The following is a 27,554-nucleotide window of genomic DNA, read 5'->3' as shown; positions in this document are numbered from 1 at the left end:
ATGAACGCTACGGAAGCCAACCTCGATGTCAACCGCACCACACCGATATACGCCATCGGCACGAGCTTTATACAGCAATGGTAAGCAGTTTTATAAATCTAGTGGCGCTATTAAGTTCTCTTAGCATACGATTTGTATGCTCCTGATCGAAGGTGGGTGGAATATCTTACTACTACTACTACAGAATTTTCGACCATAAAACTAGAAGAATTAGGTCCATTTCGCTTTAATGTCACAGCGTTTCGATATTCAAAAACGGCTAAACGATTGCGAGAAGCAAACCTTATATAATGCGCGTAAGGCGCTAACCAACTGCGCTCCATGCTGCTCCTCCTGCTCCTCTCTTTTCGCTGACAATGTCTGCATTTGAGTTCATGGTGACGGCAGATCAGAATACAGTTGTCACCACCCTTTTTTTCCCATGGGTGTTGTACTTATCCCTCCTCTTCGACTGTTCTAGTATAGAGGTTGACTGCGACCATAATTACTAATAAATATTAATAGTAGATAGTCCACCGTGCGGAGTGCTCGTCTCAGAGAATAAATTGCATAATCGTGGAGCGCAGTTGTTTAGTAACCTAGTGGATGCCCACTGTAAGTTTTCTATTTCCTATGTTCGTGATCCTATGTCGAATTGTATTTGCAGACGTCTCAAGTTGAAGAGAAGCTATGCTAGAGGTTAATGACCTCATTGAATAACCAGTTTTAAAGTCATCGCGTTCAAAGGTTCCTAAGTAGACTATTGCTAAATGCCAAATTAAGGCCGACAACGATGCTGCTGGAACGCAAATGAACGTGTATTTTTCATAATTTCTCGTTTACATATTTTTTACATAAGTTTCGTATGAAAAATATGGGCATTGTTTGAATATGTGATAATATTCCGCTTGCATGGAACAGCATTGCATAGCATAATAGGTCATTAGGAAACTATGTTGAACCACGAATGAGCAATTATTTTATTTATTTAGGTACTTTACTTAGCATTTTATAGCGGGGAATACCTTTAAACTAGCAGGTCGTGTTCACACGAAACATTTTCCAAGTTAGCCTTTGTACAATCTCATCCTGCACGGCTAGCATGGACAGGAGACAATTATATTCCCGGGGAAAGGATGAAAGTTTATCATCTCCTACAGCTTTAACAAATTTCGAAGCACTGGCGCACAGGTGGAAATAATATCACAATAATATAGGTGTAATAATGAACGGGGGTAAACTTCTTCTATTCCATGTTACCGTGCTTTAGCGGGTGGACACGTTAATTATATCCCTTGTAAGGGTATATAATAATATAAATATGTATTTAATAAATATATATTTTTTTTATAAATCTTTAATAGTGTTTTTTATTTTATTTTTAAGCATTGTTGAAAATTAAAAAAAAAAATTATAAAGATTAAATGATAGAAATAATAATAATAATAATAATAAATATACTACTATAAAAAATATATATATATATATATATATTAAATAATAATAAATATGTTTTTTATATATATATATATATATATATATTTTCTTTATAAATTTAATTTTATTTTATTTTTAGGCATTGTTAAAAATTTAAAAAAAAATTATAAAGATTAAATGATAGAAATAATAATAATAATAATAAATATACTACGACAATACACACAGCGCAATCTAGTCCCCAAGTAAGCGTAGCTTTTGTTATGGGTACTAAGATAAATGATGAATATTTTTATGCTATTCATAAAAATATTCATAAATACTTATAAATACATATAAACACCCAGACATTGAAAAACATTCATGTACATCACACAAACATTTTCCAGTTATGGGAATCGAACCCACGGCCTTGGACTCAGAAAGCAGGGTCGCTGCCCACTGCCCCAGTCGGCCGTCAAATATTGTTTACATTCCATAAAAACTCCAGCAATTTTAGTGCCGGATCTTGTTGTTAATGTTTGAGGACTTTTTTTTAATAATATATAAAATTCAAATAATCTTTCAAAAATTCAACTAGCTTCAAAGATATACTTATAAGTTTTTTATTTATATTACCTATTCATAAAAATATTCTTAGTACGCATAACACAAGCTTACTTTAGGGCTGGATGGCGATGTGTGTATTGTCGTAGTATATTTATTTATTTATATTTATATTTCATATTTCAGTTACCATAAGCCATAATAACAATATTACAATTAAATTAAAGCTGTAATAATCTTAGTAGTAATAAAGTAAAATGACATAATTGTATTATTTGTATTCATGTCCATTATAATAAAAGCCTTTTGTTAAACTTTATCTAATTTAACTTTATTTAACCAGTTTCTGTAAAGTTGCAGTAGATAATTTTTCGAAAAATAAGGTCTTTAAGAAGTTTCACTTTTTACGTGTGTACACTAGTGCACGCACACATTTTTTGTATCTCCTCCCGTGCTATCCCTGCTGAGGTTGGTAATAATTCGATTTGTTATCGTTTCGTCAGTATAAGATGGTAACGGTCTAACCTGGGGGTAAAGCATTTAGGATTCCACGTAGTATATAGTACGGGACAGCTTATTCACTTGTCGGCGTATATTTGTTAGTATCGAGCTACTGCCGATGCTTCTAACCAGATCAGGCATGAGAAATTCCCAAATTGCTCCTGCTGTGGTTCGAACCCGAGACTTTTCGCTTACAACCGCACTTACCACTGCAGCAGTGGAATCTTAACAGGGGTACGGCAGATATATTAAACACATACTCCTAATCAGTTATTAAGCGTTCCGGTACGCGACATCGTACCGGAACGCTTAATCAATCGTCTACTGGAACGTTTTTGCTGGTAATTTTGTAATAACCACTGCCGAAGCATCCAACCAGACCAGGCCATTTAAATACAGATAAAAATTCCCAAATTGCTCACGTTGCGTTACTTACCCGATACATTTTACTTATAGTAGCGCTTGCCACTTCCCACTTGCAGAAGTGGGATCCTAATATAATGAGGATGATCTTTTTTAAATCAGCTTCAATATCCACAAATTAATGTAAACAACATAAAACCAATTTTCACACGCAAAAGCTAAAGCTAAACTTTAGGTTCTACACATTTTCGCCTTCTAAAAAACAGAGCGTGATGTATCGCAGCCAGTAGCACTCGACACGAAGATTGATTCATTTTTGATGAACTAATTTCCTTTTCTGACGCTGGCTCTGATTTGCGCGTATTTTAAACGCATTACAATCTGGATGCGGGACTTTTTTCTCACTCCGGGATTTCAAACCGATTGAACAACTCGATAGGTATTTTTTGTTGTTGCTGTACGTGGCAGTGTTCAAATTACCATTCCCAGTTTGACAGTCGAATTCGTACATTAAAACTTTTCAACAGAATAATAATTTTGATAAAAATTATTTTGAAGCCTGGGTCCTAAAGTTTTGTCCGGTAACATTGGAGTACATAATAATAAAAAAATATATCACTACAGTACACACATCGCCATCTAGCCCCAAAGTAAGCGTAGCTTGTGTTATGTTATATAACTGATGAATATTTTTACGAATAATTTACAAAAATACCTATGATATACAAATAAACACCCAGGCACTGAAAAACATTCATGTTCTTCACACAAACATTTCTAAACATATTTCTAAAACTCAGGAATTTATGGCTAAATGAGAAAAGAAAAAACTTAAAAGTTATTTGATACACTATTTTTGCCTAACGGGGCATCGACTTGTAAAAAAAACAAAAAAAAAACCATGTAAAAACACATGGTACACAAATTTAGATGGTTGGAGATTGTCAGTTTTCTGGAAAAAAGCTTTACAATGGTACGGATTTGTGATCCACAGGGCTAGTCCAATTCATAATCATCATCGTTCGCAATCTCATTCTATTTTTGATTTGAATTAGGGATATCCGGTACACTCTCATATATCTTTTTTTAAATTTTTTTTTATTTTGCCTTCCAGGATCAACCTCTGAAACTCGTACAAGGAGGGTATCCGTAGGTGACCGAAAAACATAACCTTCCTTTGTATGACGAATATCGTTAGTCTTCTTTGTCATTTTAGTCTAACTAGTGGTCGAAATTCATAAATAAATTATAAGTTTGAACATTATTACGGTTATGTTATCAAAGATTATACATCTGTGATCACAGATTTCGCAAGAGCTATATTGTTGATTGGTCTTATATGTCAAATACATGATAGTGTGTATTATGTTTTTTTATTGATTGATTTAATGTATTTTTATAGATAATAAAAAAAAATGCATTCTGTACTTACTACTACTAAATTTTCGTAAAAAGAGGTTTAAAGTTTTTGCGTCACGTATTAGTTATATAGATTCATCATCATATCAACCAAATACTAGCCAATACAGGGCACGAATCTCCTCCCATAATGAGAAGGGGTTAAGTCCTTAGTCCACCACGCTGGCCATGTCTTTTGTGGGGAGTTGCAGTTCCACGGTTTTGTTTCGCTTGGGTCCAGCAGCTATCTGCAATGCGTTTATGTCGTCGGTCCACCTCTTTGGGGGTCAACCAACGTCCTTTCTTCGAGCTATGTGCCCTTTGCCACTTCAGCTTCGCGTCTCGTTGAGCTATGTTGGTAACTCTGGTTCTTCTACGGATCTGTTGATCTAAACATCGCCCGCTGAGATCTATATGTATTTAATAAATCTACATAAGTGGTATCACCATTTTTATAGATTTCTAAAATAAAAACTACTGAGATGCCTAAAGTAAGCTTTTTGTACCAGGAAACTTCAGAAACTGAAACAGCGCACGTGCAACTCAAATTACCCAGAGTGCCAGGGTTTCCTCATCACTAACGGAACCAATTACACAGACATCTACTTCTTGAACGGCACGCTGGACGGAACACCAGATTTGGTAAGTTTCTTCTTCACTTTAGTACAAATACCGCCTGTAAGCGCCCAAAATTACTGATCATTTTTTTTTTAATAACAATTAACGGACCAATTAGATGACCCACCTGATGGAAAGAAAACTATCGCCAATAAACAAAGCAACAGTCCGCAGAACATGCAGGGTACACGTCTTGCAACGTGTCATCCTGTGTCCAACAATCTGAGGCCTGTGAATTACACTGGCACCAACACTCTTCCGAAAGAGAAACAGTATTGCAACAATCCTAATTAGTGGCAGAAATAGACATGGTGATAGTTCCCCAGGCGAGCTCTGTCATAAAAAGCTCTACTACTGGTATTCTGATCTGCCATCCACCCGTGGGTGTTTTACGAGGCAAATAAGGTAATAGTTATCACCTAAGAATTGGTGAAACGTTTTTGACTTATGTTTTTGATGATCTATAGACATCGCGATTAAGCCGGTGCCTAGAATAAAATCGGGTATTAAAGAAACTGACAGCCTATCCAGTGATAATAACAGAGGCCAGTGCACCTACAACAGTAGGTACATAACACAATATTAAAGTTGATTTATTTATTATGAAATACAATTTATTTTGATTTATGTGTTTGCATTGCCACAAAAATGCGGCGCTATAAATATTCATGCTGAAAACCGGGTGAGAGATTTATAAAAAAATATATATGGGAATATAAAAAAGGGATTTTACTACGTGTGCCTGCCATAAACAAAAAGTTTCAACTCAAGCGTACTACATAAGGGCAGGTCCACATTTTAAGCTATAATTTTTATTTACAGTTTATTTTTTGTCACACGATTTCCACTAACACAGTAATAAAAAGCTGATGATGGTAAATTACTAACATACCTGAACGGGTAATCCCGAAATCCTTGCGAAAACAAGCAAATTACAGAACTTTAGTAATATTAGCGCTTTTTGTGACAGAGAGAGAGAGTTCCGGGAAGTACTATTGCTATGCTTATTCCTGTGACTAAGCAGCATTATGTTTATATGCACCACCTTCCTGTCGTCTTGAGTAGTGTTTTACGCCATCGGTTGCTTGGAGATCGCTATGTAGCGATAACGCCGCCAAATTGTATACATCGTGTAAACTAGTATTTTTTTCCTGTACTTTTATGTGGTGTACAATAACAGTGTATTCATTTATTCATTCATTCATTGTTGCAATGCTGTGTTTCGGTCTGAAGGGCGTGGTTTCCGGTGTAATTACAGGCGCATGAGGCTTAACACCCACGCCTCAAATTATTGGACACCGGGCGGCATGTTGCAAAACATGCTCCTTACTTCTGTGAAGCTTTGTTTATAAAATGCAAAAAATCAAAAATTCAAAAAATTCATTTATTTCTAGTAGGATTAATATAAGCACTTTTGAAACGTCAAGTCTGTCTGTGTGTGACTCTACCACAGGTTCGGAAGGCAGATTCTACCGAGAAGAAGCCGGCAAGAAACTCAGCAGTTGCTCTTTTCCAATATCAACAATTTTCATTATTTAGTCGATCGTTTTCTAATTACAAAGTCAATTACAATCAGATGGCCCAACTGCTTGATCTGTCAATTATAAGTGCCTGTAATCAAACAGGCAACCATGCCGTTAATATCCGAACACAGCATTGCGACAATGCATTAGGAAGAATAATCAACTTGACTAAAAATGTTGGTATAACACGCCAATCTTGGCAGGATATGTATATTATGAATTACGCTTAACTATGTTTTGTACCATGTTCAAGCAAAAAATTATTATAAATAATAAAATAAATAAAAACTCCGTCACAAAACTGTACTTCTACTAAAGGCTGGATGGATGTGGGGATGACCTTATGGTTCTCTTCACTTGAATAAGGCTATTTCAAAGCATAGCATTACCTTCTGTGCATGATATGTAGCAGCGTTATTGACAATAATATTTCACCCGTACAATATCATAAACTGATATTTTTATTTGTTGAAAAAATATTATGTAACAAACTTAAAAATTATATAACATTAGGAAGAGTATTCAACGCCACTAAATATTTTGATATAGGCTGACATTTGAGGACATTTAATAATATTTTGGTATTCCATTTAGTTATTTCTTTGGGAACCAAATTGTATTTGAAATTTACTTCATTATCGTAATATTATATTAATTATTAGTTTAAAATAATGATAATGATTTGTGCACTCCAATTTTGGCAGGATATGTAGATCATAAATTACGCTTAACATATATATGTTTTGTACCCGGTTCAAGCAAAAAATATAATAAATAAAAACTCTGCCACAAAATTCTGTACTTCTCCCAAAGGCGTGCACCGCTGACTTTTCGGAGTTACTATAACTGCGCTATCACCTCTAAATATGCCATTACTTTAACACAATTCTACCAAATCCATGGGTATGAAATCTACGTGCCTATATCCATGTGTCTGCTACCACAGAATTAAGAAAATACAGAAACCGTGTACATGACTTACATTGAAGCATAAAAAACCACTGCACTTATGTTTTATTTCTCGAACAGGCGGTTAGTCAATTAATTCCATTTTACAGTAATTATTTTACCTCTGAACGTTTACCATAAAATGGGAAAAGTTTGTGAGCTACCATCATTCCGCGGATGTGAAGTAAGATGTGCGCTGGGCGTGTAACCAATATACTGCATGCAATAATTGCTGAATAAGGGTTCTGTATATTCCTAATTCTGTAGGAGTTACATCTCGCATGAGTTGAGAGAACAGTGCTAAGCACAGGTCTTCTGTCTCATAGGGATTTAGTGTTAAGACGCTCCCCGCTGCTTTTACACGCTCCAAAATCTACATCTGTAATAACATAATCGTATCTGTAGCCAGCGACATAAATCTGTGCCAATTATGCTGTACACAATTCTCGAGTAGTAATATTGTCTAAACTAAAAAACTGAATGGACACATTTAAAAATAAATAAATAATACAATAACATCAACAATTTATATTTTATTTTTATTTTACTAACTATACAATGACTTACTAATACCGGCAAGAAACTCAGCAGTTGCTCTTTTCCAACATCAACAATTTACATTTTACTTTTTAATTGGATAAATTATATATAAATATACTATGACAATTAAAATGTAAAATGTAATTTGTTGATGTTGGAAAAGAGCAACTGCTGAGTTTCTTGCCGGCTTTTTCTCGGTAGAATCTGCTAAGGTAAGGCCGAACCGGTGGTAAGGTCCCAACAAACAGACAAACTTGACGTTTTAAAAGTGCTTGTATTAGGCCTATTTGAACTAAATGAATTTAGATTTTTTGATTTTGAAATACATCGCCATCTAGCCCCAAAGTAAGCGTAGCTCGCGCAGCAGAATCTGACCATTTAATCGCGACGCCATACCATTTCTTCAAAGCTTTGATAGGACCTAGTTTTGAGAGTTCGCACCACGAAACACCGAGCATAATAATAAGTTATTTTAATATTTTAAAAATTTCATTATAAAAAATAAGATTTATTGAAAAAATTAAATATCAAAAAAAAAGCGACATATTTATTTCGCTTTAATAAGAATTGACAAAATCCAATGACGTTTATTTTTTTAAATATTTTGTCGGTACAAAGTGAGTGTTTTTTTCATTAATCAAAATAGTGTCATTTATCTTCATTTGGAGACGTATAAAAATATTCATCCTCATTTTTATGTCATCCTTATCAAAGAAACGGTGCCTAACGGTGCGCTTAGAAAGCTCGAGCAAGTATTTCGAGGTCTTGCAAATAGGTCATCGAGCAAACACTGCACTACGAGCAAACTTCATAGAGCATAGAAATGCTCAACGTTTACACACTCGAATTTGCTTGATTGAACCAAAAAAAGTTGGCATTTGAATACCCCTATGTTGACAGAAAGTAAACTTTACCGAGATGAATGCGAAAAAATAACTTAAAGCAGAACATTTTCACTACAACGCAAAAAAATGGAGAGAGCTATTGTTGTTTTGTGACGTAGGAGTAGTATTATGTAAAATTTCTGGCAGTAAAGGTCACGGATGGAAACCTTATTCCCACTGTACTTTACATATAACATAACACTTCTACAACGGTTTTATTTCTATTTGAATCAGCAGTAATTATTTATTTAAACTCCTTATTTGTACACAATTACGAAGTTAGGCAAATAAAAGAAAAACAGAAATACAATGATGGAAGTAAGATAATTTATCGCTTAGTAGCGAGCGATAATGTATTGCCTTATCGCTTTGTAGCTAGCTCTGCCAGGCAACCATCGGATTAAGACAACAAAAGTGGGACGAACAGGGGGTGAAAAATTATTATAAAGCTACATTCAAATAGATAAATTCGAATAAATAGATAAATATCATGTCTTACTTTTTAAGTATCTTAAGGTATTTCATGCACAATAATATGTTCAACTGGCAACAAAGTTGCCACACGTGGCACACACACACACACACACACAGACACACACACAGACAGACACTCTCGCACTTACACACACACAGACAGACACTCTAACACACACACTCGAAATCAAGATTAACATGTTGCATGTATCCCTTATGATCGTTGTTTTTTTTGTATTTTATTTTGTTTTAATTGATATTTTGGAATTTGTTTAGATTTTTTGATAAATATCTAGTGAACAGTGGTAAATTTTAAGTTTTAGAGGTGGGCGTGATCACTGTTACGCAGTTTCATACTTTTACAGTGATCATCGTTTCATTCATTAGTGGTTAAGATATGTTATTGTTCACAAATAAAATAAATAAATAAATAAATTATTTATGTTAGTACATATTACAAACCCCAGTGGTTTTCTGGATCCAGCTATAAGAATTTTTCTATTTGTAACCTTTTATTTTTAAAATAAAAAAATAAATCAATCCATAAATACTTACATAAATTTAATACAAAAAAAACTGGGTAGTAAAGCCAGGGTGTGCGCTTGGCTAGCAGCCAAGTGGTGCGCTAGGTTAGTAGCCAAGTGGTTCTCTAGGCAAGCAGCCAAAGGGTGTGCTAGGCGAGCAGCCACGGGGACCGCTAGGCTCTAGCCTAGCGGTGCGCTTGGCTAGCAGTCAAGGGGTGCGCTAGGAAAGCAGCCAACAACTATGATGCGATTTATTTTGCAAACACGTTGGAAGTTTTTTGTATTATAAAATACCTTCTTATTAATAATAGTCATTTTCCCTTGTACATTTGTTCTATATTCGGGCATAGTTTCCTCAACAATGAGGAAACTTCACAAATTCAGTTTCACAAATTAGTCTCAGAGACAATGCATAATGTACCTCTAAAGCCTGTGGAGTATTATTTCGGTTTTCATTTACACGTTGACGGCCTACTGGCGCAGTGGGCAGCAACCCTGCTTTCTGAGTCCTAGGCCGTGGGCTCGATTCCCACAACTGGAAAATGTTCGTGTGATAAACATGATTATTTTCAGTGTCTGGGTGTTTATCTGTATTATAAGTATTTATGTGTATTATATTCATAAAGAAATACTCATCAGCTATCTCAGTACCCATAACACAAGCTACACTTACTTTGGGGCTAGATGGCGATGTGTGTTTTGTCGTAGTATATTTAGTTATTTTTTATTATTCATAAGACATCAGATTGGTACTATAAAACCCCTTTAGAATAATACTGCCCTGCCTAAATTATGAGCTGTTACTAAACCTTACTACATGACACAAGACCCGTTCCACGAATTCATATTTATGGTGTAATTAATCAAAACCATCAACCATCGACGTGCGCTTTAACAAGCTCTCGCCGTCCGCGCTACACCCTGTACAGTATCAATAAATCATAACCCGAAATTGGGATGTCCAAAATTTGGTAACACACTATTAATCGTCAGACAAAATCTTGTTAGGACGTTGTCAGATATTAATGAAAGAAAGCTATTTTCAACGGCGTTCAACAAGGATAACGAAAGTATAGTGATACCATCTCCAAACGAAAAACTGTTACAATATTGCCTCCTTCTTCATATTAATATTATAAAGTTTAAAAAACGGTGATAGGTTAGTAAGCGGTGATAGCCCAGTGGGCAGGACCTCGACTTCGCTTTCGGGGGAGTGAGTTCGAATCACTGCACGCAACTTTTCTAAGTTATGTGCGTTTTAAGCAATTCAAATATCACTTGCTTCAAAGGTGAAGGAAAACATCGTGAGGAAACCTGCATGCCTGAGAGTTTTCCATATTGTTTTCAAAAAGGTGTGTGAAATTCACCAATCCGTACTGAGCCAACGTGGCTTAACCCTATAGCCTTAACCCCTTCTCATTGTGGAATTTACCTTAACCCATTACCAAATACCAAATGGGTCAACCCATTACCAAATGGGTTGTTTTGATGATGATGATGTTGATACCCTAGTGGGTATGTTGTCCGCCTCCAAGTCAGAAGACCGAATTCAATTCCCGGCCCTAACTCTTCAAAGTTATATGTTTTTTTTTTATGTTTATAGACGAGCGCTTAATTGCAATCACACCTAAGCGATGATGCAGCCTAAGGTGGAGCGCGCTAGATGATGCCTATTCACTCTTGATTTGAAGGTACTCATGTGTAAGAACTGGGGAAAATGGAGGCTGGAAGAGCATTCCAGATCCTAGCGGTGCGGATCAGAAACGAAGATGCGAAGCGCTTCGTACGCGTCCGCGGTATATCGACCACGTAGGCATGATCCTTACGGTGCCTCGCGGTTCGATGGTAAAAATGTATTTTTTAATTTCCACAATTTTGGAAACAAGCGGTCCAGGACCGTCGTTTTTGGACCTCCCTACAAAAGACCTATGTCCAGTGGACTTCAATTGGTTGAAGTGGTGATGATGAGGCATTTTTCTATTTGTTGTTTACACTTACTTAAACGGGAAGGAAGACATCCTGAGAAAACCAGCATGCCTGCTGGTTCTCCCTTACATTGTCAAAGGATTGTGGAGTCCATCAATCCGCACTTGGCCAGCGTGATGGACTACCGCCAAGCCCCTTCTCAGTCTGAGCGGAGACCCGTGCCCTGTATTAAGTTTGAATATTTTTTCTATTATATAGAATCCCTTGAACTAATACAATTTAATAATAAATAATGAGAAAGGAAACCGGGTTATTATCTTACTAGTTTTTCATTAATCCACTAAAAGTAAGCATTTGACTGATACTTTGACTTGAATATGGTAAAGAGCTATCATTTGACGGCCGATTGGCGCAGTTTGCAGAAACCCTGCTTTCTGAGCCCAGGGCCGTGGGTTCGGTTCCCACAACTGGAAAATGTTTGTGTGATGAGCATGAATGTTTGTCTGTGTCTGGGTGTTTATGTATATTATAAGTATATATGTATATTTTTCATAAAAATAGTAATCAGTCGTCTTAGTACCCATAACACAAGCTACGATTACTATGGGGCTAGATGGCGGTGTGTGTATTGTCGTAGTATATTTATTTATTTATTATTTATTTAAGCATAGCAGTTTAAATCCTCATCGTTAAAAATTAACCTACTGGCGGCACGTATTTGTCCATAAGGAGGTATCTAGTTATGGCCAAAGCATCCCACTAGACAAACAATTGCATAGCAAGCATTATCCAATTTATCATCATCACAGTATCAATCCATTACAGTGCACAGGTCTCCTATAACAATGAGAAGGATTTAGGCCGAAGTCCAACACGCTCGCTCGACTTCATACGCCTTTGAGAACCAGGTTTTCAACCATAAATCCATTTATCAATAATTAATTGCGCAATTGGGTGACGAATTTAATTTATTGGACATTTTGTATAGAAGCAGGCGTTACTTTGCGGAAATCAAAGATATATTATCAAAATTAAGCTTAATTTGCTATACTCCGCGAAAAGTAGGAGAATCTGTGTGGTGTAATTTATAATTTCTTCAATCCTTATACTCCACACCAAACAGATCCTCAGCAATACACCCTCTATGCACGTTTCGCTCCGAAACCGGAGCATCATCAGGAGATGTTGACTTTACAATGAATAATTGTTAAGTGAAAAATTCGCCAAATGTGTCGCCTTTTATACCTTTCTGACCCCCACCTAATCTATCTAAGCCCCTCCCAACTCATTAGTGCCTCTGAATATTTTCAATATAGGTGAAGTTGATAAGTTAATTTGTTCTATTAGTAATTCGAACCTCCCATTCCTATGTTTAATAATTTAAAAAAATTAAATAAATTATTAAACATAGGAATGGGAGGTTAATGAGGATATTTAATGAGCAACGATTACAAAATCAGGATAATTGTATACCCAGATTTAACATGTTAACAAATTTATGTCAAGAGTTATTGAATCAATAAATTAATGTCAGTATAAATTGAGTTACGTGTCCAAACATTAATTTACACTGTAAAACCAATTATTTTATAACAAATTGAATAACGGTCATATCTGAAAGAGGTCTTATTAAAAAGTGGTTGTATCAGGCAGTGGTTTTCAAGAATCATCATCGTAACAATCCATTACGACACAGGCATGTAGTTTCCTAACGATGTTTTCCTTCACCGTTGACCAAGTGATATTTTAATTGTTTAAAACGCACATTACTTAGTAGTCTTCAATGCGTGTGCTGGGATTCATACTCAGCCCGACGAATGTGAAGCCAGAGTCCTAATTACTGGGCTATCACCACTTTTGCATTGCGTTTGACTAATTTCGTTACTATTTCTTATCATCATCATTATTAAACCTTTACCGGTCCACTACAGGGCACAGGGGTTAAGGCCGTAGTCCACCATGCTGGCCCGGTGCGGATTGGTGGACTTCACACACCTTCGAGAACATTATGGAAAACTCTCAGGAATGCAGGTTTCCTCACGATGTTTTCCTCCACCGTTGAAGCAAGTTGTTATTGCTTTTTTTTATTGTTCAAATACATCCTTTATTGATAAACGAAAAATATATTTTTATTACAAACTAAAATTAATATTTACAATGAATATAAGCCGTGTAATTGTTCACTTATGGGCATGGTACCCAAAATGCTGGCGCTATTGCCACGTTGGGCTTTGAATTGCTAGACTTAACCTTTGTTGAAATTAAATTGTAACAAACATTTTCCAATAACATTAGCCATCCTCTTAGAAGCTTTGCATTTATGGTGAGGATAGCTCGTGGATTAAAAGCGCATATAACTTAGAAAAGTTAGAGGTGATTCGAACTTCCCCAGCCCGAAAGTGTAGTCGACGAAATTTCCACTGGGCTATCCCTGCTTCAAGGTATAAAGCTATGATATACCCTAGTAGGTACATTTCTTTTTACGGTACTATAAAACACGGTCTTACGATTGCAAGATTATGTTATTCTACAGATAGAATTTTTATGCGAACATAAATATTGGTTTTATTTGTTCAAAGGGCAGTTTTATAACGCCCCTTGGTCAATTGCTTTGGGCCCTAAAGCCTTCACGATTATAATAACTTTCTTGGTAGAATTCACAAGGTTTTATCGATAAATTCAAATGTTTGGCGTGAATAAACGATTTCTACGACGAATTATTGTGCGTACAAAAGTCATGTGAGAACGTGGTGAAAAATATGTTATAATATTTTTTTTAATGTATTTTAATTTGATTATAACATTAAGTTATCTTTGATACCTCTCAATAAAGAAGGTCCACTATTACATTAAACATATGGACGTTTCGCAGGACGAGGAGTTCGAATCCCAGCACGCACCTGTAACTTTTTTAAGTTATGTGCATTTTAAGTTATTAAGTTATTAAAATATCACTTGCTTCGACGGTCAAGAAAAACACCGTGAGGAAACCTGCATGCCTGAGAGTTCTAAAAAATGTTCTCAAAGGTATGTGGAGTTCACCAAAAAGTTCAGCGTGGTGGACTACGGCCTTATCCCCTTCCCTTTGTTTAAGGAAACCCGTGCACTGTATTGGGCCGGTAAGGTTAGGTTAGGTATGATGAAAATGTTCCAGCGAATTTAAATATTTTATGCCATGGAAAATTTAATAAGTTGATGAAATAATTCACTTGAACTTTAAATGCTATTAGTAGGTCTGTCCCTGTACGCTTACCCTTAAAAGGTTGGTTCCACAAAATCCTACCTTCAACCGCATGACGGATACTAAAAATAACGAACCGCAAATGCCTTGAACCTTTGTAAACAATATAGCATGGAAATAAGGAGATTACAAAGGTCTTTTTGTGTGAGATTCTCTCTTAATTGGATCGTATGGACGAAATGTTTCGAAGCGTTGATTTTTTGAATAAATCTTAAGTTACGCCTTTTTTTAATTTTCTATTGGGGAAAAGTCTATTAATGTATCGCGCCATTCACGTTAGACGCAGGCCTCCTCTCTCATGGAAATAAGGATTTCTATATTAAACCCCCCAAGCTACTCCAACGTGGGATTATTATCAGGTGTTAATGATATGCATGGAGAGATTGCGAGATTGTAATGGTTAAAAAGGAGGGTGCCGAGCGTGATCGAGAGTGACGACCGAGGCGGGCGGATGGCAATCACCGCCCAATTCCGTCTGATCAAAAGTCCCAGATGAAGGGACATGGGGTCGTGTCCGACTCTTGCCGTTTAACATCAATTTTCACGACCCGAGGAGGACAGCAGCTTGCCGTAGCCCATAGCAAGGCACATGAGGCCGGCGCGTTCTTAGGAGATCCCGGAACCGTGGTAAAAATCCCACATAACCCGATCTTCCCTAAGGTAACTTAGAAGATTTCCCCCCGTAAACAAAAAAAATAAAGTTGTTAATGACAATGATCTTTTTGTTATAGGTAGTGATATTAGTATGTATTGTTAATATTAGGAATTAGATTAGGTATAGGAAGATATAAATTTATAAGAAGGTATAGAGTCAACCACTATGGCGTGAGTATTCCTTTATATGTTCTTTACGGCGCCATTGTGAATTACTGGACTTTATGTTTAGAATTCGTTTGGCTCTGTATCTGAAGGAAAAATTTCAGCTCCTCAACTTATAAACGTAATTGATCGACACAAGTATAAAAAATGAAGGTCAGTCTTCAAAAAAAAAGTCCTATTATAGTATAAAGAATTACGTAATCGAAAATAAAGCTTAGATGTGAATTATTGCTCTAACTACGTTGCTCTTCTAATAATTTATATGTCAATGTGAGATGGTGAAAACTAAAAACATCTCGCGACAGGCTTGCGACAGCCGTAAATCTTGCAATCACTGCCGACAAACGTCACTTTTGTTTATTTATCATATGCCAAAGTGACGTTTAACAGCAAGGATTGCAAGATTTACGGCTGTCGCAAGCCTGTCGCGAGATACGTAATCACCCTGCCGGCTAAGTTTTTTGTGGGCTTCTTCTTAGACCAGGTTGCGTTTAAAACCCACATAGCTTTAAGTTTACGAATGTAGTTATCGCCATCATACACACTGCTATGTACACATTTTGTATGTAATCAACGCACCGAATTGCCATCTATGTGCCCATTTGAATAAAGAAATATTTGAATTTGACTTCATGCTACTGGCTGCTTAGCTATTGAATCTCCTTTCTCGCTGTTATCTGAACACTGACGTTATTTCTCACTGACGCACCGAAACAGACTATGTAGGTCACAGAGACTGTCTGTCCCATCTAACTAGGGCATACGCCAGCAACACAAGACTAGTAACATTGACATATGTAAAGAACCAGACGGATGGCTAGTGAAAATATCACCTCATAAATGTCCAACGTATTTAAGATTCAAGGTCGACTGTGTCGTGTGGTGACGGGAGATAGGAATACAGTTGTCACCAACCCTCTTCTTCTCGTGGGTGTAGTACGAGACGACTAGGAGAATATAACGGAGAGCGGACAGCAGCGTCGTTTGTATTACTACTACCATCAACTGCCATCACTGACCCGCCTGGCCAGCTTGGTGATTATGGGCAAATCCTCAAGTTGGGAGAGACCTTTAGTCCATCAGTGGACTGTAAGAGTCTGTTGATGATGATGATAGCTTGACAATCACATCTGATGGTAGGTAAGTGATGTAGCCTAAGGTAGAACGCGCTAGCCTAGAAGATGCCTATTCATTAATGATTTTAAGGAACTCGTATTGTAGGTATGGGGGAAAATAGAAACTGGAAGGGCATTCCAGATCTTTGCGGTGCGAATCAGACACGAGGATGCAAAACGCTTCGTACGCGTCCATGGTACTGATCCTTACGGTGCCTCGGGGGTCGTGTTTAATTCATCATCAACCCATCACCGGCCCACTACGGGGCATTGGTCTCCTTTTATAATGAGAAGGGTGTAAGCCTACCACGCTGGCCAAGTGCGCATTGGTAGACTTCACACGCCCTTAAGAACATTATTGAGAACTCTTAGGCAGGTTTCCTCTCGATGTGAATAGCTCATGCTTTAAACGGTGAAGGTTCACCGTTTAAAGCATGAGCTATTTAAATTGCTTAAATTAGAACGCACATAACTCCGAAAAGTCAGTGGTCCGCTCCGGGGCTCAAATTCGGTCTCCACAGAAAAGCCTATGGGTACACTAGGCTAACACCGCTATTTTATGGCTTTCATTGTGAATTATAAATTAAATTTTATTACAGTAGGCTGTCGTAATAATTATTTCCGTAGCGTCACCTGGACCGGGGATTCAACTGAAAATCAACGTTGCATGCTTTTACGCCAAGCGTGGCGAACAGTGCTGGGCTGGAAACTTAAACTGGCGCTTCTGTTATTTATGTAGTGAGGGCGTTTGGTGGCACCTATTGAAATTTATCTAATGAGCGCGTAAGATGTTACAAATAGTAATGTGTGGCATAATTTATAAATAAAGTTATTTTTCTTTCCTTCTTTCTATTTTTCACATTCTAATTTAAATTATGGAAAAGCCAAATTGATTATTTTAATATTTGCACGAGTTATGCTAACAAATGTGCAATGTACATTACCTAGTTTTGACCGGGTGGTCAGGCTGATACCATCGATTCCTTATCTTTCTTTCCCTTGAAAAAGGCACTGAACCGGGAAGTTTTACTTCCCAGTACACTTAAAGCCCTCTGTCACTTGGTCTAAATGGCAAGTGGGCTAAGACATGCTATCTTGACTTTGGTTCCGATTGGCTAAGATTAACAATGGTTTACAAGATTAACAAACTGCTATGACGAACAAGTCACCCAACAATTTCGAACACCGCGCCGTATCTTGACAAATAAATCTACGACAATTATAGAGTTTTATTTTATTTTTATTCGATAACAAGTTAACGCTTGACTTGTCTCACCAGACTTGCAGTTTAAGTGTCCTCACATTTCTGCACTAGCAGAACTGCATTCTGCATAAAATATCTATCATTTCTTGGTATCCTTACACAAATATTGCATTCTTAAATTGACTCTCCTGTCCTGCTGTCCTTGACTGATATTACTAGTAAATATTGTAGCCGAAATCCCAAAACCACAAAAAAATTTAGTCTTTACCACTGACGTAATATGAATGTCTTAAAGTATAATCAAATATATATTTATTAATTAAAACCATTTTTCCTTCTGTGATCTTGAAATATATAATCAGAAATCTGTTCCATTCATTAAATCTCTGTATTGTTGTAACTTGTAGCCACAGATTTAATATGTTACTATGGTGTCGCAGCACTCTGCTTTACATATGTAATTTTTTTTTTCATAACTCTACACTTCTTACTTCCACTTTAATTTTATATTCAAACTATATAACTTGTTTTACTAGGATAAAGATCCTAGTACGTAAGTTCATCACAGATTTTATTGACTTCACTTGTATTGTTTATGGTAGAGAGTGGCTAATTTTATTTTATGATTTTTTTTTATTTATTACTAGCAGTTGCCCGCGACTTCGTCCGTTATGAAATTTTGTTTTGATAAAAAGAAATCTGCGGGACCACCTACGTATATTTCGAGCACCTCAAAATCCATTCCATGTTTTATTCGTTATCAGAATTAACAGGCAGACAGAAAAATACCTACTCTCTATAAATATCTCTATTATTACATCTTCACAAAAGTGAAGATAAAAAAAGATTTTTAAAAAAGTCTGCATATAAAAAAAGGAAATAACTTTTGGAAAGTTACTTACCCAATAACCATTGTTTTATCTCTTTAGGGGTAGATCTGGACAAAATATTTCCTGAACTTATGTCTATGCTTTGAACGTACTTTTTAAACAACTTCTCAACATATCACAGATAGATTGAATATAGAAATAGGACGTAAGATCGTAGCGGGTCAATCTTAGTTTACGGTAGTATATGTTAGTGTGTGGTAACTTAGATTTAGGTTATGGTAGTTATATTAAACCCGTACAACACAGCAACTTTTATCCTGTTCTTATGGTTTAGATTATCACAATTATTAAGGTCATAAAAATGAACCAATATATTATACCTCCCCTAAATTCACAAACGAGTTTCATTATCTCACTCGAACACCAGGGCGCCATAAAATTAATTATCAAAGGAATCGGTAGTTTAATGGGCTATTCAATATTTGCTTGCCTTTTCAAATTTAATCGGGGAACGAATATACTGCATCTATCTATCTTATATATATATTTCTTGTGTGCGTGTGTATGTCACTGAACTCCTCCTAGATGGCTGGACCGATTTGAAAAAGTATTATATGGTTTACGTTTGGTTGGCACCCTGGATGGTTTAGATTCACAAATTAGCCCGACAGATGGCGCTGGGGTCTGCGAGTATAAGATGTATTATAAATGAGAGTGTTTCTATTTGTTTGTTATCGGCTTGTTCGGCTCAACCGCTGCACCGAACTTAATAAAATTTGTCACATAGATAGCTCGCTTCCCCGAGACGATCATAGGATAGTTTTATCCCGGAAAAATAAACGGTTCGCTAAGGATTCATAATAAATAAATAAATAAATGAATATACTAACACAATACACACATCGCCATCTAGTCCCAAAGTAAGCGAAGCTTGTGTTATGGGTACTAAGATAACTGATGAATAATTTATATAAATAATATACATAAATACTTATAATATATAGATAAACACCCAGACACTGAACGACATTCATGTTCATCACACAAATATTGTCCAGTTGCGGGAACCGAACCCACGGCCTTGGACTCAGAAATCAGGGTCGCTGCCTACTGCGCCAATCGGCCGTCAAATATAATACCTTTTTTTTAGTATATATTGAATAATAGTTTGAGGTAAAAATTTCTTCGCATTTTATATGAAAACTCAAGATATTTTATATAAAGTTTATACATACTACCCATTTCTGAAATTTTAAATCCCCAAATTGCCTCCGCCAGTTATTTATAAACTGGAAAACTGTCGTCAAAGGAATCTCGTCAAAAAGTCTCCATTGCCTCCCAATAATAATGAATTAAGGATAATTAAAAAAAAAGGTATTAAAAGCCTATTAATAGTGTTGGATATTAATACTGTTGAGTCGATTCAAATTGATTATGCGGTGGTTTCCAACACCGCCAATCGTGGCCAAGGCTGTCGTTTCAAGTTAATGGAATAGGGGACAACTGACTACGCCTTCTTTGTTATAAAATCATAGTTTTAAACGTCCTATAGGTAGCTTTCTTAGGTTTTTAATAAAATTAAATTATTTTCTTTCTGGTTTTTTAATTTTTGAACTATTATGAATATTATTGAAAAATAAACTTGCTAGCTTTGTTATGGCAGAACCTGATTTCTAAAGCGATAGAGTTAATTGAAAACAGTTTTAAAAGTGCTCGCAAATATTATAGCCCTACGGGTAATACAATTAACACTTATGTTAGTTAAGTGGAATAGCCACCGACTACGCCTTTTTTGTTATTAAATCACAGTTTTTAACGTCTAATACGTATGTTCTTTATATTTGTACTGAAATAACTTCTCTTCTTTGTGCTTTTTAGTTATTGAACTTTTATAGATGATTCTTAGTATTACCGGTCACCGGTAGAGTCAATTGAATCCTTCAAAAGTGCTAGTAAATATAGCCCTTCTTTTAGTAAACACCGTTGTTTTAGTTTAGTGGAATGAGTGGCCACCGACTGTGCTTCTTTGTTTTAAAACCATGGTTTTAAACGTCAATAAAATAAAATTTTCCCTTGTCGTAGTGTTTAAGAACGAAATTTAGTTTTATTAAAAAACCTATACACTAGCTAGCTAGCGAGCTAATAAATAAATAAAATAATAAAATCATTTTATTTCAGGTCGGGGACTCATATACTAAATTGAGAGATTAACATAAAATAAATAGAAAAGACACTAATATTTCAAAAATAAACAAATCAATAAAAAAAACAATAATTAATTAAAATCTAATATTAAAATTAGACTAAATTAAATTACAATTAAAATTCAACTATTTTATTTTTTTAATGTTTGGAGCTAACTTCCCCTCGATACAAATTTCTTAATAGAAACAAATTTCAAAAGTGCTAGCAAAAATAGCCGTTCTTAAAATCAACAATTTTATATTTCTATTTAAGTGATACAATATGTCTGCTTCAAGGGTTGTAACATTTCCACGTATTTGTTCCCAAGCCATGAATAGCGCGGGGCGACAGCAAATCGATTCACTCATTAACATCGGAATGTCAGGGACGTATTTACATTTACCTTTTACCTTTACCTAAAGTTTACCTTAGAAATATGAAACAACAAGTAAGTAATTGATTTCTGCACGGCAGAATGTGTGAGCAGGAGACAATTATATCCCGGGGAAAGGATATACATTTATCTTCTCCCACAGCTTTATCAACTCTCAGAGCATTGGCGCACAAGTGGAAATAATATCCATATAACATATTATGTGTCTTAATAAACGGGGGTAAACTTCTCCTATTCCATGTTCCAGTGATTTAGCAGGTGGGCACGTTAATTATATCCCTTGTCATGGGATATAATCGGGGGATATAACTTTAATCTCGGAATGCTAAATTGTGTAGCAGCACGTCTTTATCGGTAGGGCGCTAACTGGCCACGATCAAAGCCTTCCACGAGACCAGACCAGAGAAAATATCAATTCACAAATTTCCGGTGCCGGGAATTGAATCCAGGACCTCCAACTTAAAACCGCAGCGCTCACCACTGCGCCAGGGAGAATTTGTCATAAAAAAGCCATTTATGAGCCACACGCTGGAATTTAATAGCTCTGAGTAACTTGCTACGTAAGGAAGATTAGTTAGTAACGGATACATGTCTGTCACATTGACAAACAATGTAACCGGAACGTTAATTGATTAGCTCAATCCGTCCATGTGTTGCTTTCTTTGAGGATTGGTCGCACCCAATATTTACTCTAACCAACCCATTTACTTTTGCTTTAAATTATGCCGGAGCTGCAATAATAACGCAGTTGCCAACAGCAGAAAATCGACATATCTACATAAACGCACACACACACATACACACGCGTTTTAGTTAATTCAAATTCAAAATTCATTTATTTCAAGTAGGCCTAATATAAGCACTTTTGAAACGTCAAGTCTGTCTGTTTGTAGTGATTCTACCACCGGTAGTTAGCATGCTACTCTCACTTAAACGTTAGAGAACTTAACACAACTTTGTAAAGTTTCCTTTTGTCAAAGTGCACTAAATATAATCTCAATGTTTCAATCAATGTTTGGGAAAGCACTGGCCCGTCGGGATTCCAAAGATTCATAGTACTGAGTTTTTCTAATAAATATTTTCCTTTTTTCAATTTTCTATTAAAAAACTAAAGAAGCGGTGATAGCGCATTCGGTAGGATCTCGACTTCACTTTCGGGGGGCCGAGTTCGAATCCTAGCTCGCACCTCTGACTTTTCTAAGTTTAAAGTAATTAAAATATCACTTTATTCAACGGTGAAGGAAAACATCGTGAGGAAACCTGCATGCCTGAGAGCTCTACGTAATGTAATCAAAGGTGTGTGGAGTCCACCAATCCGCACTGGGCCAGCGTGGTGGACTACGTGCCCTGTAGTGGGTTAATGTGAAGAATCACGCAAATAAAACTGACTGAAGTTTGTTTGTAACTGGTTGTTTCAAAGGTTTAAGAAGACTAACTGTAACTCTCGAGTGTACAAAATTAAAACAAAACCTTTGCAAAGTTGTGAACACTGAACTCACTACCCAAAATTTCAGTACAATCTCACCTCGAATCGTCCGAAGTAAAGATACTCATAGTTCAGAAAACAAATCGATATGAACCTTACAACGGAGTAAAACTAAAATCAAAATTGTTCATGAAATCAGATATGGTTACGATAAACAAGTTTCCCGTGGCTTGAAAATAGGAGAAAAAAGGACTCATGCAAAAACTAAAAACAATAGACGTAAAACCCACTGAAGGCAACCCTAAAAATCCAGTTGTTGGTGAATTTAACAACAATAGTGCACTCAATAAAATTTCAATGACAAACCGAACACAATAAAACATTCGCTCATTCGAGTCGCTCGAAATCACAAGTGCTGAAACTTTAGGGTTGTCGAATACGTTATTTTTGTTCCGAAAGTCATTTTTGTTTCATATGCTTTTGAAATTGGAATTAAAATCATACAACAGAGAAGTTACTATTCAAATTCATGGATTCATTCATTATGGGTAATAAATGAGAGATTCATACAATGTGCCAGTTTGAAAGCAAGATTTGTCACATGTTTTTAATTTTTTCTAAACGATTATAAAAAGGTTATCAATTCAGTTGAATTTTTATTCGTCTACAACTTAGCCCCCGACCTCTATTATATAGTATAGTTTAAAAAGCGGTCATAGCCAAGTGGGTAAGGCTTCGGATTTATGTTCGTTTTTAATTTAAGCGCTTTAAATGTCACTTGTTTTAAACGGTGAAGGTAAACATCGTAAGGTAACCTGCATGCCTGAGAGCTCTTCATAGCGTTCTCGTGTAAAGTCTACCAATCCGCACTTGACCAGCGTGGCAGACCCTTCTTAAACCCTTCAGCGTGGCAGACCCTTCTTTCTTAAACCCTTCTCATTCTGAGAGGAGACCCGTGCCCTGTAGTGGGCCGATAATGGGTTGAAGTTGGTGATAGTTTAAGAGGCCACAAAAGAAAATATGAAAATAACACAAAACAAGTGACAACAAAAAATTTATGAAAATAATTATACAGTCTCTTTATATTTATTATTTTGTGACAGGTAACAGCTAGACCGGCCGGTTAATATTATAAATAAATATACTACGATAATACACACAACGCCATCTAGCCCCAAAGTAAGAGTGGCTTGTGTTATGGGTACTAAGATAACTGATGAATATTTTTATAAGCTACATACAATACTTATAACATACAGTCAAACACCTCGGCAATGAAAAAGAATTATGTTCACCACAAATTATTTTCTACTTGCGGGAATCGAACCCACGGCTTTGAACTCAGAAAGCAGAGTCTCTTCTGCAATAGTCGGCCATAGAAAATGTACATAAACGTGATAAAAAGCGTTCATTATATATCGCGTACTCCTGCTTTTATACAACTATTTTTCTTCTAGCAACCAGTGTTACCACCATTCCCGTTCTGGTTAGCGATCATCTTCGCAACATGCCTCGTGCTGGTCATACTGCTGACCGTGAGCGGCAATGTGCTGGTACTGCTGGCCTTCCTAGTGGACAGGACGATACGCCAGCCCAGCAATTACTTCATCGCTTCGCTAGCTGCCACTGATCTGCTGATAGGTAAATATAAGTTAGTCATAATCGTCACCAAACTTTTACAGTCCATGGTGAGCCTTGGGTGTGCAAATTTTTCCATTAGAATCAGAAGCAGCCTCCTACGAAGTCTGAACTCCTAAAACCCTCATGTCCCTCTCTACTCCATCATTCCACCGATAGTTGGATTCCACCTAGGTCGTCCTCGGCCTCTACGCCCATCCAATTTGCCTTCCATCAACCTCTTTGGGGCTCTGGTGCAGTCCATGCATTGCACATGTCTCGCCCATCGCATTTTTAACAGTGTGTGGTTTTAACGACATTCGGCTCTTTAAATAATTCGTAAAGTTTGTAATTGTAACGAATTCGCCAAAAAACATTGTCCTAAATAGCACCGCATAACACTAGCCAACCCACCAAAACTTATTAGTTACTGTCCATAAAACTATCATAGTATAAGGAAGAGTTACAGTAGTTTGACCCCTTTGATTGAAAGCTATGTACCTTTCCTTCATCTGCATTCTCCAGACGATACTTTGTCTAGACTGCTTCGTTAGATATCTATATGACTATTTTTACTTTTAATAAACAATGGTACTCCTTGTTCAGATTATATGCTATCCATTGTCTACTATTATGTTTTAGTCAAAATACTATCTAATGCTAGATATACCAATTACAACTTTAATTTGAATTTGTTTTGGGAAGATATATTTACCTACTGGTCTGACAGCCAAATTTAATACAGTCAAAAGTGTCCATAAAATTAAATACAACTGTTATTGCGAATAACACCGAATAAACAACATTTATTTTAACCGCAGAACAGTTATGGTTTTGAAATTTACTACATAATAAAATAAAACATTTACAAACGTAATAAATGTGTTTCCAAATAATAAAACAACATACTAGTTTCCCAGTGACATTACTTTAGGTCATCGACGTAAATAATTAATGTATTTCTTGGTTTCAGGTACATTATCCATGCCCTTTTACACAGATTACGTCTTGAAAGGGTACTGGCATTTGGGACCCTTGCTATGTGACCTATGGCTTTCCGTCGACTATACAGTATGCTTAGTATCACAATACACTGTTTTACTTATAACTGTAGATAGATTCTGTAGTGTCAAAATTGCTGCAAGGTATAGAGCTTGGAGGACAAAGAATAAAGTAATCTGGATGGTAACTGTTACGTGGATAATTCCTGCCCTGTTGTTCTTCACAACAATATTCGGTTGGGAACACTTTGTTGGATACAGAGACTTACAAGAAGGAGAGTGTGCAGTACAATTTCTGAAAGATCCCATATTTAATACAGCTCTAATAATAGGCTATTATTGGACGACACTGTTTGTGCTAATTGTATTGTACGCTGGTATTTTTAAGACAGCCTACGACATGCAAAAAAAGAGTGAAGCTAAACAAAGAAAGATGCAATCAATGGTTGCCCTCAGTGCAGGAGTTATGACTGGTATGGCAGGAAGAGCTGCTGGAATGGCAGCGTTATCAAAGGCTACAATTTCAAGCGAAGACCAAGTAAAAGACTCAGAATCAATTCGCAAAGATTCGGCCTCAAAAGGATCTCTCGCTGCACCACTTCTTAACTTGGGTGTATCCACAGACTCAAATTCAAGTCAAAAATCGTCAGCGCTCAAAAGTAGCGCTACTGCAACCGGAACAACAACGACTGTCGAATCAGATGGTGATAAAAAAGAGGATCAAGTAGAAGCTGAAAGATCGAGTAGTCCAGCTTTTGACTCAGACGATGAAAGCACTACACAATCGAATGTAAAGAAACGGCCATCAGTTGCAAACTTAGTTATGCAAACTGGTACTATACAGTTATTAAATAACATGCGGCTAAACGGTAATATGCTTATGAAACCCGATATCAAACAAAACCCCTTGTTAAAGACCGAAACAGATAAACCAAAAACATCCTTATCACAAATATCCGAGAAGAGCCTACTTGACACAGAAAATCCTGATACCTCGCACAGTAATGGACACACACCTGCAGTAAGTGTACCCCTATCTTCTGCTAGCTTTATGTCCCCTTCATCTTCGGGGATAGTCACGCCATCTGAAATCGAAGTTTCAACTACAATCGCTCAAAGAATCATTCCACCCCCATCAGAGTTTAGAGGCAGTCCACCAGCTTCTGAGAGTCCACCATCTCATTCAGATTCATCTAGAACTAGAATATTAAAATCATTTAAAAATGACGGAAGTAATTATTCCGATGTTCTTATTGGTATGGATGGCGCTGATTTGAGATATATGGATGAAAGTTCTGTCATAGTTCCTTCACCCACCAATGAAAGTCCACCATCTTCAATCACCTTTCCTACAGCTACTGAACCCTCATCACCACCTACATTGAATTCGGGTATTATAACAAATACTTCATTATTACAGGCTGCTCTTATACGAGCAACAGCTGAAGCCCAAGTAACACAACCCAAAACAAATTTATCTCCTCCACAACCTATCAAAGTAAACACCGAGGTAAGTTTGACAACGGGAGAGCGTCCTAAACCTGTTATCACCCTTGTATCGTCGTCTTCCAATAATAATGAACCTCATTCAGCAAAATTACCTGATAATAAAACTACAATATTAAGACTTAATGAAACACCAGCAATTGAAAACAGCGACGTGTCTAGTCCTGCAGTAAGTGGACCCGGCCGCGGTGATTCAAGAAAAGAGTTTGTCAAAAATATTGGAAAAAAGCTAAAGGTGAAGCGCTCAAAACGGGACGGCTTGTTTCCAAGTATTGGTAGACAAAAATCTAAATCTGAAAATAGAGCTAGAAAGGCTTTTAGGACTATTTCTTTTATATTAGGCGCGTTTGTTGTATGTTGGACACCATATCATATCTTAGCCTTAGTTGAAGGATTTTGTACAGACCCGCCGTGTATTAATCAACACTTGTACATGTTTTCATATTTTTTATGCTACGCCAACAGCCCTATAAATCCGTTCTGCTACGCTTTGGCAAATCAACAATTCAAGAAAACTTTTACAAGACTTCTGCGGGGTGATTTTCATATAACCTAG

The 27,554-nt window shown here is 36.5% G+C and overlaps 1 protein-coding gene across 1 annotated transcript; it reads left to right on the top strand.

The window, feature by feature from the left end:
* LOC120626430 (muscarinic acetylcholine receptor M2) lies at positions 1–27,554 on the top strand. Its single transcript, XM_039893954.1, has 5 exons — positions 1–80; positions 4,734–4,866; positions 24,332–24,515; positions 25,465–25,766; positions 25,869–27,554. Exons 1-5 carry the CDS (start codon positions 1–3, stop codon positions 27,552–27,554), a joined length of 2,385 nt encoding a protein of 794 aa, XP_039749888.1.

Source organism: Pararge aegeria, chromosome 9 (genome assembly GCF_905163445.1).
Source record: "Pararge aegeria chromosome 9, ilParAegt1.1, whole genome shotgun sequence".
Taxonomy (NCBI): domain Eukaryota; kingdom Metazoa; phylum Arthropoda; class Insecta; order Lepidoptera; family Nymphalidae; genus Pararge; species Pararge aegeria.
The sequence above is the reverse complement of the archived record's forward strand: the minus strand, read 5'-3'. Positions and strand labels throughout refer to the sequence as shown.

Bases quoted from the DNA above. Each gene is read 5' to 3' on its own strand.
- LOC120626430 (XM_039893954.1), top strand. From the start codon at position 1: ATGAACGCTACGGAAGCCAACCTCGATGTCAACCGCACCACACCGATA. The intron at 4,867-24,331 runs GTAAGTTTCTTC...TTTTTCTTCTAG, and splicing joins TGGACGGAACACCAGATTTG to CAACCAGTGTTACCACCATT. The intron at 24,516-25,464 runs GTAAATATAAGT...TCTTGGTTTCAG, and splicing joins TGCCACTGATCTGCTGATAG to GTACATTATCCATGCCCTTT.